We start from the raw sequence: 15,814 nt of genomic DNA, 5'->3' as shown, positions 1-15,814 counted from the left end.
CTCTCCCCCCAATAAGTACAATTGATGGTACATGTGTGTATAACTATCAAATCTTACTCCAAGCTGTGGAAATTACTCAATAAATTCTTGAGGGGATGTTGTCTGTTTGACAACCATAATAACTATCCTGGAGCTTCAGCCAGACCCAGGATGGGCTTATTGTAAAAGCTTTTTTTTCAAGTATATGCACACTTGTAGGTTTGACTGTCTTATTTGTATTTTGATGATACAGTATCATAGCTTCTTAGTGATGTATTTTCCTTCCAGTTGTCCTAAGCAGGTGATCAGCAGAGGGCCTCTCAGCTCCAATAATGGAACTGTAAGGTGGGTACATCATTTATATACATCATATTTTTCCCTTCAGTTTTGTTTTTGACAATCACATCGATTTCAGATGGGTTATAGTACCAGCGGTTTGGGAGTGAGCAGTGGCGATTTTGGGTTTCCGAGTGAGCACTTTTAGTGAACAGCAGCGAGGACAGTTGATGATCTACACTGTGCATGCGTGGCAAGATCGCCATCCCTGGCAGCAATCACAGCAAAGAAACAAAGCTCTTTTGGCTATGATGGTTTATGTTGGGCTTCTGGTCACGGTACATGCAACATTAAAAACCCAGGTTCACTTCCACAAAATGGCCAGCCCATTTGGTACAGAAGAGCTCTGGATATAGATGACCTGTCTGTAAGGGCATTGGTGGGTTATGCATATATAATTGCTATTTCTGTGGCTTGCAAATTGTTGTAAATAGAAAACAATTGTATTATTAAAGCAGTCTCAGATGGCAGAAGGTGGTCAAGCCATTCAGTCCAAAGATGTGTCCTGGAGACCTTTTTCAATATGTACTCAGTTGTATTTGTATGGGCAAACACAGTTTTGAAACCTGCCAATGGCTGAGCACCTAATATAGTTATGAGACATACAATTAGAAGCTATTGGAGATCAGGATAAATCAGAGACTGTTGTAGCAAACTGCCATGTAACACTGATCAGGGAATATGTTTCACAGTTCAGTTTTATATTCAGGATTTGCATAAGAGACGCACCTTTGTTGGTTTTCCATATCCCAAGAAGGTTAGTTAAGTTTATAATTATTGTAAACCTGTTGCTAGTATTTAACACTGTTCATTTATCTGCTTACTGGTCATTACATCTGTTTTTTTATATTCGTTCATGGGATGTGGGTGTCGCTGACGAGGCCGGCATTTATTGCCCATCCCTAATTGCCCCTGAGAAGGTGGTGGTGAGCCGCCTTCTTGAACCGCTGCAGTCCGTGTGGTGACGGTTCTCCCACTGTGCTGTTAGGAAAGGAGTTCCAGGATTTTGACCCAGTAACGATGAAGGAACGGCGATATATTTCCAAGTCAGGATGGTGTGTGACTTGGAGGGGAACGTGCAGGTGGTGTTTTTCCCATGTGCCTGCTGCTCTTGTCCTTCTAGGTGGTAGAGGTCGTGGGTTTGGGAGGTGCTATCAAAGAAGCCTTGGCGAGTTGCTGCAGTGCATCCTGTGGATGGTACACACTGCAGCCACTGTGCGCCGGTGGTGAAGGGAGTGAATGTTTCGGGTGGTGGATGGGGTGCCAATCAAGCGGGCTGCTTTATCTTGGATGGTGTCGAGCTTCTTGAGTGTTGTTGGAGCTGCACTCATCCAAGCAAATGGAGAGTATTCCATCACACTCCTGACTTGTGCCTTGTAGATGGTGGAAAGGCTTTGGGGAGTCAGGAGGTGAGTCACTCGCCACAGAATACCCAGCCTCTGACCTGCTCTCGTAGCCACAGTATTTATATGGCTGGTCCAGTTAAGTTTCTGGTCAATGGTGACGCCCAGGATGTTGATGGTGGGGGATTCGGTGATGGTAATGCCGTTGAATGTCAAGGGGAGGTGGTTAGACTCTCTCTTGTTGGAGATGGTCATTGCCTGGCACTTATCTGGCACGAATGTTACTTGCCACTTATGAGCCCAAGCCTGGATGTTGTCCCGGTCTTGCTGCACGTGGGCTCGGACTGCTTCATTATTTGAGGGGTTGCGAATGGAACTGAACACTGTGCAATCATCGGCGAACATCCCCATTTCTGACCTTATGATGGAGGGAAGGTCATTGATGAAGCAGCTGAAGATGGTTGGGCCTCGGACACTGCCCTGAGGAACTCCTGCAGCAATGTCCTGGGGCTGAGATTGGCCTCCAACAACCACTACCATCTTCCTTTGTGCTAGGTATGACTCCAGCCACTGGAGAGTTTTCCCCCTGATTCCCATTGACTTCAATTTTACTAGGGCTCCTTGGTGCCACACTCGGTCAAATGCTGCCTTGATGTCAAGGGCAGTCACTCTCACCTCACCTCTGGAATTCAGCTCTTTTGTCCATGTTTGGACCAAGGCTGTAATGAGGTCTGGAGCCGAGTGGTCCTGGCGGAACCCAAACTGAGCATCGGTGAGCAGGTTATTGGTGAGTAAGTGCCGTTTGATAGCACTGTCGACGACACTTTCCATCACTTTGATGATTGAGAGTAGACTGATGGGGCGGTAATTGGCCGGATTGGATTTGTCCTGCTTTTTGTGGACAGGACATACCTGGGCAATTTTCCACATTGTCGGGTAGATGCCAGTGTTGTAGCTGTACTGGAACAGCTTGGCTAGAGGCCCAGCTAGTTCTGGAGCACAAGTCTTCAGCACCACAGCTGGGATGTTGTCGGGGCCCATAGCCTTTGCTGTATCCAGTGCACTCAGCCGTTTCTTGATATCACGTGGAGTGAATCGAATTGGCTGAAGACTGGCTTCTGTGTTGGTGGGGATATCGGGAGGATGCCGAGATGGATCATCCACTCGGCACTTCTGGCTGAAGATGGTTGCAAACGCTTCAGCCTTGTCTTTTGCACTCACGTGCTGGACTCTGCCATCATTGAGGATGGGGATGTTTGCAGAGCCTCCTCCTCCCGTTAGTTGTTTAATTGTCCACCACCATTCACGACTGGATGTGGCAGGACTGCAGAGCTTTGATCTGATCCGTTGGTTATGGAATCGCTTTGCTCTGGCTATAGCATGTTGCTTCCGCTGTTTAGCATGCATGTAGTCCTGAGTTGTAGCTTCACCAGGTTGGCACCTCATTTTTCGGTATGCCTGATGCTGCTCCTGGCATGCTCTTCTACACTCCTCATTGAACCAGGGTTGATCGCCTGGCTTGTTGGTAATGGTAGAGTGAGGAATATGCCGGGCCATGAGGTTACAGATTGTGCTGGAATACAATTCTGCTGCTGCTGATGGCCCACAGCGCCTCATGGATGCCCAGTTTTGAGCTGCTCGATCTGTTCTGAATCTATCCCATTTAGCACGGTGGTAGTGCCACACAACACGTTGGATGGTGTCCTCAGTGCGAAGACGGGACTTCGTCTCCACGAGGACTGCGCGGTGGTCACTCCGACCAATACTGTCATGGACAGATGCATTTGCGACAGGTAGATTGGTGAGGACGAGGTCAAGTAAGTTTTTCCCTCGTGTTCGTTCGCTCACCACCTGTCGCAGGCCCAGTCTGGCAGCTATGTCCTTCAGGACTCGGCCAGCTCAGGCAGTAGTGGTGCTACCGAGCCACTCTTGGTGATGGACATTGAAGTCCCCCACCCAGAGTACATTTTGTGCCCTTGCTACTCTCAGTGCTTCATCAGCTGAGGGAGGACAGTAGGTGGTAATCAGCAGGAGGTTTCCTTGCCCATGTTTGACCTGATGCCATGAGATTTCATGGGGTCCAGAGTCAATGTTGAGGACTCCCAGGGCCACTCCCTCCTGACTATCTCACTACCGCCACCTCTGGTGGGTCTGTCCTGCCGGTGGGACAGGACATACCCAGGGATGGTGATGGAAGAGTCTGGGACGTTGGCTGAAAGGTATGATTCTGTGCGTATGGCTATGTCACGCTGTTGCTTGACTAGTCTGTGGGACAGCTCTCCCAATTTTGGCACAAGTCCCCAGATGTTAGTGAGGAGGACTTTGCAGGGTCGACTGGGCTTGGTTTGCCGTCGTCGTGTCCGGTGCCTAGTGGTCCGTCCAGTTTTATTCTTATGACTTTTCATGGCGAGATTTTACAACTGAGTGGCTTGCTCGGCCATTTCAGAGGGCAATTAAGAATCGGCCAGACCGGGTAAGGACGGCAGATTTCCTTCCCTGAAGGACATCAGTAAACCAGATGGGTTTTTACGACAATCCGGTAGTTTCATGGCCACCATTATTGATACTAGTATTTTAATTCCAGATTTTTATTTAATTAATTGAATTTAATTAATTAATTGAATTTAAATTCACCAGCTGCTGTGGTGGGATTTGAACTCATGACTCTGGATTACTAGTCCAGTAACATAACCACTGTGCTACCATACCCGGTTTAGTGGTTTATAGCCTGAGCCACGGGCTTAGGGTTTATTCTTCCACCTTTGATGATGTTGAAGAAACGACATGGTGCCATATGCTCTAGTCTGCAAGCTGAAATATAAGAATCTTGTGCTCGCTACATTTGCCTAGATAATGGGCAAGTAAAGGCATACCAGGTTGTGAGCACAGAGACTTGTTTACGGGAGTGGTATATAAAGCTGAACTGGAGGAAAATACCTAGTGTAAAAACCCCAAAATGTAACACATGGAAATACTACAAATCTATTCTGCAGTTCAGCAGACATGGGCATCAGATCCATATTGGAAATATCAGATCCACAACTGATCAGTTATTTTTTTCATATGAATTGTAGCCTGAAGCTCACTATAGATCCCTTAGGACTCTGAGTTGATTAATTGGCCCTTCATGATTGTTATAGATGTATCCCAGAGGGGTAGCAACTGGCAGGGCTCCCATTGCAATCCAGTTAGATCCAGAGTGTTATATATAAATCACAGTCTGAGATCACATTGCTATATATGAATCATGTGCAGCTTATGTAACAACTCCCTTCCTGGAGTGCTAAGATGGCAGGAGTTTGGTAACTCCAATGAGTATCCTAGATATCCTGAGGAAAGTTTGCTCTCCTTTTTGTGGACTGAGCAAATTCCTGATCCTTACCTGCCAGTTGAATTTTTGCCCTTCAAGATCCTAAATACGACAACCATTTATTACAGTTCTAGTGCTCCTATTCCTAGTTTATCAACCCCACTTGTCTCCAACAGATTTAATGACTCAGTAATCCTTCCCAATCAGCTGGTGGGTTTTCAACACCTCTACAATTCTGGAAATTGCTCTCCCTTGTGGCTATCTATTTGATTTTATTATAATAATGTAGAAGCAATTCTGCTGATTCCTGTGCTAGATCTATATTAAAGATTTTTTTAAAACACCATGTTTAATATTGTGCATTATTACTGCTTATTTTGTTGCATGGTTCTAAAATTAACAGCTTAAAAATACTCCAAGTGACCTTCAATTAAAGGAAGAGAGGAGTTTTTTTTAGTAGATAAGATGTTGAGGAGGAAAGGAATAGAGCTTTCTTTTTAAGGAAAATACAAGAATGATTTCACATTTAGTACCACTGAAAAACTGGCTGTAGGTAAAGGAAATAGGTGGTCCTGAGGCATTGCATCATTTGACTATGGGTGACTCATCCCTCATATTTTCCTGAGGTAGGTCAACTGAGGCAATGCATAACAGCCTCAAAACTCAGTTCAGCATGTTTCTACAGGACTCTCATACCAAAAGAATGACACCAGCTAACATGAGATGGTCTACTTCCTAACTGCTTGAGAGAATCTGTGCATAGCTAGACCCCCACAAGCATATCCTTTTTCCATAGATGATGAGCAGCAGTTAAAACTCAAAATCAGTTCAAAGTGCCTCAACATCAATAGTGTGCAGCACATGAAACCTTCCTGATATGGAGGTGCTGGTAGAGATCAGGCCAAGGCATAGGAAGTAAACAATTTCATCATGCTGCCAAAAATATCATGTGGGGATACTGGGTATTGAATTTATTTCCCACTTTCTCCCCTTCAAACCATACATGACTGCTATATGGGGATCAGCAAATATTGGACATTGAGTATAGGGAGAAGAATTGGCTGAAACAAGAATCAAACAAAAAACAAACATTGCATATTCTTTTATAGTGTCTATGTAATCATTTTCGGGGGGGGAGGGAGAACTACAGGGAACAGTATCACTAAGATCTTTAGAATGCAAAATGTTCTTTCCCTTGTTTCTTGTGGTTTGGCTAATCCTTTCCCCTCCCCTTCCCTCCCTATTTTGTCAACAGCAGCAGTTTTATGTGTAGTGTACACCTGCCAGTGACTGTTCTACAAAATTTGAAAACCTATCAAAATAGTTAAAGAAAGACTGCCTGGTTAATATTTTGAAATCCAAGCCATCTTATCCAGTTACTGGTACACATCATAGATGGCATCATGTTTGCTGTGAAATTCTATCACCTACAGATTACAGTTTAACCACTGCATGTTGATAACCTTGTACACATTATTGTTTGGAATTTTTAAATAAACAATATTACTGATGATTCAAACTCCACAAACATTTGTGAAGCAAAAACTGGAGACAATTTGAAATGAGATGCTGGCTACCACTTGTTTCCCCTCCCCCCATACCTACCAGCAATGTGAATGATTAAATCAATCTGAACATTTCTCCCAGAATGGTGTAACATTAAAATGTCACATTAATACTGAAGTTCAGTCCCAGAGTTGCTCCTCATACAATAGGCACTCATGCTCATCACTGTACCGCCACAACTGGCACACTATTACTACAGAACACCACATACATGCAGAAGAGTTTCATTTACAAGTTAATTTTAAACTGCATTTACTAGTTTCCTTTCTGCATTAATAGTAAAAAAACAAAATTGGACTCCAGTAAAATCAACAGACTTTACTAAAAACAAGTTGTATGTTAACATCTATGAAAATTAATGCACTCCAAACAAATTAAAGAAACATGGGATTTTCTATGCAAAGAAACATGTTAAATACAGAATAGAATTTTACAAAGCTGATCCTGTAGCCATTAACATGTGTTTTCAAAATAATTGAGTTATGGGATGTTTTATAAACATTTTGCTAATGAGGATCAGTAGCTCTTCCTCTAGTGCCCATAATTACTGTCAAATCTAGGCAAGAAATACTGATCCCTAATGTAAAATAATGAAACAAGAAATAAAATGTTACGTTCCATTCAATACCAGCTACTAAGCCAAGAAAAGTTGTAATTGTATCTACAAGACACACGCAAATAAATAAAACTAACTCACTATTATAAAAAATGATTTAAATATTAAAATTTATATTAAATTCTATCAGAAACATTGCATAGATAAAGTCTAGAGCTCCAGTTGCTGTCCATATAATTAAAGTGTAAACAGACTATTACATCTTGAACCTTGACAAGACCCACTTGATTCCAAATTAGAAAACAATCTGATTAGCAATCAAACAGAAATAAGGTCACCTTAAATAAAATATTTTCATACTGGATATGGACTATCTTTGAGGTTTCAGATAGTTTTGGTGCTGCTCCTGGTTCAGAATGATGGTACAGGATGTTGACAGTAGCAGCTATCTATGGCCACCGTATTTAGTTGCCCAATCAGTCCTTCCGTGCACTGACTGAATGGGTGGTGGACGGGCTAAGAGTCCTGCAGAATTTTTTGTAGCTGAATTATAGTTGGGGCCAGGGAGCTGGGATCGGGTTGGTTTGGTTTTCCATGCATCATAGTCTTTAAAAAAAGTTATAATAGTGAATTCTCAGCTTTTCAAGACAGATCATCAGTTTGTACTTTTACATCCATTTAGCAAGTCATGCATTTCATTTCTAGAAATTTATAAAGAACAATCAAAATTAAATAATTGAAATTAATATCAATGCAGCATTTGGCTATCACAAACAACAGTAACAACTTGAATTTATATAGCATCTTTAACACACAAAAATATACCAGAGCACTTCAAAAAAATGGACGCTGAGCCAACAAAGGAGATATTATGAGGGATAACTAAAAGCTTGGTCAAAGAGATGGATTTTAAGGAGGAGAGGGAGGTGGAGCGGCAGAGGGGTTTAGGGAGGGAATTCCAGATTGTGGGGGCTGAATATAGAACATCATGGGGAACCTGTAACAGCCTAGGTAAACAGGACCTACTGAGTAGATAAAGGAGCTGCACAGTTCATCGGGTCTGGGTGGCACCAAGAAAAAGCAATACTCCCAGACTGGGCTATTGGAAATCTACATAATTGGTGGGAGAAGAAAGCTGGAACATTTTGGGGTGCAGGAAGATCCAGTAAATTCAGGATACAATTTCTACTAGGGTCAGGTTGCTGAAAGATATACAAGCCCAACTGAACTAATCAAAATGAACTAGATGAAACAGGTACTAAAGTAGGAAAACACTTTGGAGGATGGAAAAAGAAAGGTGTGGTTCAGAACAAGAGTCCTGCATACAGCAAGGTAGGGGAGACCACTAATACCTCCTTTAAGAGTGAATCATAGGGACAATGTGTCCAGTGCATTTGATGGTGCAGTATTCATTTGTATGTGGAGGGTGAATGAATGAAGAAGGCTATATAAACATACTCTACTTTTATCTGCTTGTTGTCATTATTTGATTTGCCTTCTGTCTTACTAAAAAGTTAATAGTATCAGAGATAAAAGATTTTACTGGAGAGGAAAATGTAAAAACAAGAACATTGAAACTACAGCACTGAAACAAGCCATTCAGCTCAACTGGTCTATGCCAGCATTTATGCTCCACACAAGCCTCCTCCTTCCCTACTTCATCTAACTCTATCAGGATACCCTTCTATTCCTTTCTCTCTCATGTGCTTATCTAGCTTCCCCTTAATTGCATCTATGCTATTTGCCTCAACTACTCCTCGTGGTAATCCACTCTTTGGGTAAAGAAGTTTCTCCCGAATTCCCTATTGAATTTATTAGTGACTATTTTATATTTATGACCTCTAGTTTTCAACTACCGCACAAGTGGAATCATTTTCTCGATGTCTACCCTATCAAAGCCTATCATTATCTTAAAGACCTCTATCAAGTCACCCCTGGGCCTTCTCTTTTTAGAGAAAAGAGCCCCAGCTTGTTCAGGCTTTACTGATAAGTATATCCTCTCAGTTCTGGTATCATCCTTGTGAATCTTTCTTGCACCCTCTCCAATGCCTCTATATCCTTTCAATAATATGGAGACCAGAACTGTGCACAATACTTCAAATGTGGTTTAACCAAGTTTCTACACAAGTTTAGCATAATTTCTTTGCTTTTCAATTCTATCCCTTTAGAAATGAACCCTAGTGCTTGATTTGCCTTTTTTATGGCCTTATTAACCTGCATCGCTACTTTTAGTGATTTGTGTACCAGAAATATATTGTGAAGTGTTTAAAAAAGATAGATTGTAGGACTGTAGGACAGTTTTGTGATCCTTCACCTAAAACAGCTGAATAAAAGTTAAAACCAGTGAATCACAACATATAAGAGGGCAACAAATGTGTATGGAAAGAAATTACATGAAGTCAGAGCACTGCTTAATATCAAATGTCCAGTTCATTATTCTGCATGTTTTCACTATGATGTATTCTATAATTGTGATTTTGTTAAAAGACAAGCTTATAAAATAAATTGAAGAACTTTCTAATTTCATGCAAAATCTGGAAAACAAGATGGTTAAATTCAACAATTTAAACTTTCTAACAGGGAGGAGCCCCATTATCAGAATTTTGGCTCATTTCTTTTCAACACGACAAATCAGCCATAATCTAATAATTGAATGGCAGAACAGGCTAGAGGGGCTGAATGGCCTACTCTTGCTCCTATGTTCTTAACAAGGAAATTGTTTTAATTATAGATTTTAGATGGACATTGTTCAGATATAAAGGAAAAAAACTTTCAATTTATTGTGTACAGGACATTCCAGCGAATGAATTATTTTAAAACTGCAGTCACCGTTGTTACGCAGGCAAATGCAGCAAGATCCCACAAACAGCAAATGAGATTAATGACCAGTTGATCATTTTTTTCATGGTGTTGGTTGAGGGATGAATGTTGACCAGGATATCGGAAGAATTTCCCTACTCTTCTGAAAGATGACTCCTCTAACACTGCAGCGCTCCCTTAGTACTGCACTGAAGCATCATCCCAGATTATGTGTTCAGGCCCTGGAGTGAACCCAAAACCAGATAATGTTTTGTTTTGTTCTTTTTCATCTCCAAACATTTAGTTGAGATTGAGTGCAGCTGATTTTTTAAAAAAAACTTGAAATTATTTAAACAATTACTTTGAGATTAAAGGGCATACTGGAGGCTGAAAGTTTCTTGGATCACATGTTCCAGGTGGTGGTCACCCCGCAGCCACAGAGAGCTCAGGAGGACAGTAAATGGGTGGCCATCTGGCATGGTAGGAAGCATAGGCAGACAGTGTAATAATCCTCTGGGAGTGTGGCACTCACTAACCGATTTTCTGTTCTGTGAGGGTGACGACACCTCAGGGGAGTGCAGTCTAGAGCAAATCCACGGAACTTTGGGGCAAATGATTGCACGGGGTGGGGGGTGGGGGGGTGGGGGAGGGGCACAGGAAAGTGTAGAAATGCAGTTGTCATAGGGGATTCGATATTCATGGGGACAGATAGGCGTTTCTGCAACCGCCAACATGAGTCTTGCATGGTGTGTTGCCTCCCTGGTGCCAGGGTAAAGAATGTCAAGGAACTGGTGTAGAACATTCTGTGGGGGGGGGGGGGGGGGGGTGGGACAGCCAGAAGTCGTGGTCCATGTAGGAACCAATGAAGGAAAAGGGTGATAATTCTGGGTCTTTGTTCCCTTGCTACCGATTTACCACTAGTGGAAGCAATCTTTCACTATTTACCCTCTCAAAACTGTCCATAATTTTGAATATATATTGTGTCCTCCTTAACTTTCTTCATTTCAGTGAAAAAAACCTTAACTTTTCTAGCCTAAAATAAAATCGTTTCTAATTAATGCACAGGGGTGGGGTGGAAGATAGGAAAAGATTAGATACTTACTGCCTGATGGTACTCCAATAGGTGCAAATTGAAGTCTTTGTCCTGCTGACCCAACTTCCTTCTTAAGAAAGGATGGAATATAACCTCCAGACGGGTTACAGTCTGAACCAAACACTCCCAGGTTTCCTGTAACAACAGCACATTGCTTCATGTTGAATTATTAAAGAGCAGTAGTCCAAAATGGTTAAGACAATGGAAACTTTCCAGAGAGATTTCTTTGAGTGATGTTAAATTTTGTCGCCAATCTCAATAGTGACAGTATAGCGAATCCAACAGCATAGCAGCAATATATGCAAAAACTTTCCCTTTTAATTGCCCAAAACTGCAGCTCTTTCTTAAACTATTATGTTAATAGTAGAAGGGTTACGGCCATGGAATAGGCTGTTGAAAGTAGATTTCCTGTCAAACCTTATTCGAAAAAAGGTTCTAAAATTCATGCGGTAACTTGCTTTGAAATCATTTGGAAAAACAAGCTCCAAAATACTGTTATCACCTGAGGAAAGACATGCTTCAAGTTGTTGCACTGAGAGAACCATACTAGGAGATTCTCCACACTGCACATGCTAATACTGCAGTATCTTACAACTTACAGGCACAGATGTATTGTTAACTCTCTTCAGCTGACAAGTGGCCGGTGACATTTGTGCCATATAACTGCCAGAAAATCACCATCTCAAGTATGAGAAACTTTAGGCATCTCCCCTTGACATTCGGCAGCACCACCATAGCCGAGTCCTCCACCATCAACATCTTGGGGGTCACAATTGAACAAAAGCCAAACTAGATCAGTCATATCAACATAAGGTTACGAGAGCAGGTCAAAAACTGGGCATTTTGCGACAAGTGGCTCACCCCCTGACCCCCTCAATGCTTCTCCATCATCTACAAGGCTCAAGTCAGGAGTGTGATGGAATACTCACCACTCTCCTTGATGGGTGCAACTGCAATAACATTCAAGAAGTTTGACACCATCCAGGACAGAGCAGTTAGCTTGAATGGTGCACCTCCTACTGGACTTTATGCACCTCCTCAATCATCAGCGCACTGTGGCTGCAGTATGTACAATCTACAGGATACACTGCAGCAACTGACCAAGGTTACTTCAACAGCACCTCGTTCGCCTGCAACCTCTACCATTAAGACAGACACAAGTGCAATGTCGTGTGAACATCATCACTGACTGAACATATATGCCTAGCAATTAGTCTAAGCTCATTTTCAGTGCTACCAGTGTGCACCCAAACTAAGAAGCCCGAGGATCAATGGAAATTGTTCCTCGGGCCTCATCAATGTACTCGGCACCTCTTGGGTGTGTCTGCACAGGCATCTCATCCGAGCAAAGACATTAATGCCTGCCTCGCCCTCAGGTACATTCTGGGAGGGGGCATTGGAGCATGCTTTGCCGGGGTGGGTGGGGGGGGGTTGTGGGGAGGCGATCACGACTCTTGTGCAGTCGGTGGAGCACACTCATGCTCCACAGGATGGTTTTTAAAAAAAAATAACTTTAAAAAAAAAACTTATCTGCAGATGGTGGCCGCGGAGGCCGCTGAAGAATCCTGAGCAGGGCAGGCCCAATGCCTTTCCCGCTCATTGCTGACTAATCTTCCTAAAGGGGTCCGACGCCTTAAAAAAGGCCCCAATGCCTGAGCAGATTGGGCGCATGCTGCCTCACTATTAATTTGTGCCAGTTTTACTTCCAAAAAATCTAAGGCAGACTCGAAATTTGTAACATGCACTCCAGAATACTGCACTAATGGACTCTAGTTAAATCTATTTTAAGCAGAACCTTTGAACAAATGGATAATTTTAGCACCAGAATGTAACAAAAAAGTCTGTCAAAGCTAATTAGAATCACAGAAAAATTACAGCACGGAAAGTGGCCATTCGGCCCATCGAATAGGTGCCAGCTCCATGCAAGAGCAATCTAGCTAGTCCCACTCCCCTGCCCTAATCCTGTAGCCCTGCAAATTTTTTCCTTTCAAGTACTTATCCAGTTCCGTTTTGAAAGCCACGATTGAATCTGCCTCCACCATTCCCCCTGGCAGTGCATTCCAGATCCTAACCACTCGCTGCGTAAAAAAGTTTTTCCTCATGTTACCTTTGGTTCTTTTGCCAATCACCTTAAATCTATGTCCTTTGGTTCTTGACCCTTCCACTAATGGGAACAGTTTCTGTCTATCTATTCTGTCTAGACCCTTCATGATTTTAAATACCTCTATCAAATCTCCTCTCAACCTTCTCTGTTCCAAGGAGAACAACCCCAGCTTCTCCAGACTATCCATGTAACTAAAGTCCCTCATCCCTGGAATCATTCCAGTAAATCTTTTCTGCACCCTCTCTAAGACCTTCACATCCTTCCTAAAGTGCGGTGGCTCAGAACTGGACACAACACTCCAGCTGTGGTCGAACCAGTGTTTTATAAAGGTTCATCATGACTTCCTTACTTTGGTACTCTATGCCTTGGAGCATGTTTAAGTGGGAGAGCAATTGGGAAACAGTGGTCACAACATCATTAGGTTTAGAGCAGTTATGGAAAGGGACAAGGAACAATCAAATGTGAAGATAGTTAATTGGAAGAGGACTAATTTCAGGGAGCTGAAAAGGGATCTGGCCCAGGTGGATTGGAAACAAAAACTGGCAAGTAAAACAGTAAACGAGCAACGGGAGGCCTTCAAAAAGGAGATAGTTCGGGTACAGACTAAACACATTCCTATGAGGGGGAAAGGAAGGGCATCCAAAGCTACAGCTCCCTGGATGAGCAAAGATGTAGAGATTAAAATGAAACAAAAAAATGAAGCTTATGATAAATGTCAGATTCATAATAGAGTAGAGAATCAAGCAGAATACAGAAAGTGCAGAGAACTGAAAAAGGAAATAAGGGCAAAGAGTGTTTCAGAATAGATTAGTGGGTAACAAAAAAGGGAACCCATAAGTCTTTTATAAACATATAAATGGTAAATGGGTAGTCAAATGAAGGATGGGGTGATTAGGGACAAAAAAATCTTCTTGTTTCTGAGGGAACGACGGGTGGAAATAACGGAGGCTGTGGTCTCCTTGGATATGAGAGTGGTGCCAGGGGACTGGAGGGTTGCAAATGTTATACCCCTGTTCAAAAAGGGGAGAGGGATAAACCCGGTAACTACAGGTCAGTCAACCAAATGTCGATGGTGGAGAAATTTTTAGAGACAGTAGTCAGGGACAAAATTAATTGTCACTTGGAAAGACATGGGTTAATAAATGACAGTCTGCACAGATTTGTTAAAGGCAAATCGTGTCTGACAAATTTGATTGAGTTCTTTGATGAAGTAATGGAGTGGATTGGTGAGGGTAGTGCAGTTGATGTGTATCTGGACTTTCAAAAGGCATTTGATAAAGTACCACATAATAGACTTGTTAGCAAAATTGAAGCCCATGGGATTAAAGAGACAGTGGCAGCTTGGATACAAAATTGGCTAAGGGACAGAAAGCAGAGAGTAGTGGTGAATGGTTGTTTGTCAGACTGGAGGGAGGTGTTGTCCCCCAGGGGTCGGTATTAGAACCATTGCTCGTTTTGATACAAACATACGAACTAAGCGCAGGAGTAGGCCATTCGGTCCTGCGAGCCTGTTCTGCCATTTGATAAGATCATGGCTGATCTGATTGTGACCTCAACCTTACTTTCCTGTCTATCTACTATAACCTTTGACGCCCTTGTTAATCAGGAATCTATCGAACTCCACCTTAAAAATATTCAATGACCCTGCCTCCACCGCTCTCTGGGGAATGGAGTTCCACAGACTCACGACCCTCAGAGAAAAAATTTCTCCTCATCTCTGTCTTAAATGGGAGACCCCTTATTTTTAAACTGTGGCCCCTAGTTCCAGTCTCTCCCACAAGGGGAAACATTCTCTCAGCATCTACCCCTTCAAAACTCCTCAGGATCTTATACGTTTCAATAAGATCGCCTTTCATTCTTCTAAACTCCAATGTATACAGGCCAAACTTGTCCAACCTTTCCTCATAAGATAACCCCCTCATCCCAGGAATCAGTTGAGTGAACCTTCTCTGAACCGCCTCTAAAGCAATTATGACCTTTCTTAAATAAGACCAAAACTGCACACAGTATTCTAGATGTGGTCTCACCAATGCCCTAAACAACTGTAGCAAAACATCTCTACTTTTGTATTCCATTCCCCTTGCAATAAATGACAACATTCCATTTGCCTTCCTAATCACTTGATGTAACTGCATACTAACTTGTTGTGATTCATGTACTAGGACACCCAGATCCCTCTGTACCTCAAAGTTCTGCAATCTCTATTTGAATAATATTTTTGATGTATTTTAATGACCTGGACTTGAGTATAAAGGGCATAATTTCAAAGTTTGCAGATGACTCGAAACTCAAAGGTAATAAACAGTGAGGAGGATAGTAACAGACTTCAGGAGGACATAGACAGACAGACTGGGGAAATGGGTGGACCTATCGATGAAATTTAATGCAGAGAAATGTGAAGCGATGCATTTTGGAAGAAAGAATGAGGAGAGGCAATATAAACCAAATGGTACAATTTTAAAGGGGGTGCAGGAACAGAGAGATCTGGGGGTTTACGTACTGAAATCTTTGAAGGTGGCAGGACAAGTTGATAAGGCTGTTAAAAAAGCATACGGGAACCTTGGCTTTATAAATAGAGGCATAGAGTACAAAAGCAAGGAAATTATGCTAAATTATAAATCACTGGTGACCCCAGCTGGAATTGTGTTCAATTCTGGGCACCACTTTAGGAAGGATGTCAAGGCTTTGGAGAGGGTGCAGAAGAGATTTACTAGAATGGTACCAGGGA

The 15,814-nt window shown here is 42.4% G+C and overlaps 1 protein-coding gene across 7 annotated transcripts in view; it reads right to left on the bottom strand.

Moving 5' to 3' along the window:
• Positions 1-15,814, bottom strand: part of mak (male germ cell-associated kinase) — a 136,214-nt gene that overhangs the window by 1,562 nt on the left and 118,838 nt on the right. For 3 of the 7 annotated variants that reach the window (XM_068001745.1, XM_068001746.1, XM_068001744.1), the window contains exons 13-14: positions 10,992-11,117; positions 6,838-7,696 (exon numbers count right to left, since the gene is read on the bottom strand). In XM_068001745.1, coding sequence (XP_067857846.1) covers positions 7,536-7,696; positions 10,992-11,117 — 287 coding nt within the window. In that variant the 3' untranslated portion in view covers positions 6,838-7,535. The other 4 variants (XR_010966607.1, XM_068001748.1, XM_068001747.1 and 1 more) reach the window with 4 other exon arrangements.

Source organism: Heptranchias perlo, chromosome 2 (genome assembly GCF_035084215.1).
Source record: "Heptranchias perlo isolate sHepPer1 chromosome 2, sHepPer1.hap1, whole genome shotgun sequence".
NCBI classification, from domain to species: Eukaryota; Metazoa; Chordata; class Chondrichthyes; order Hexanchiformes; family Hexanchidae; genus Heptranchias; species Heptranchias perlo.
Note: the sequence above shows the minus strand (reverse complement) of the source record. Positions and strands in the feature narration are given on the sequence as shown.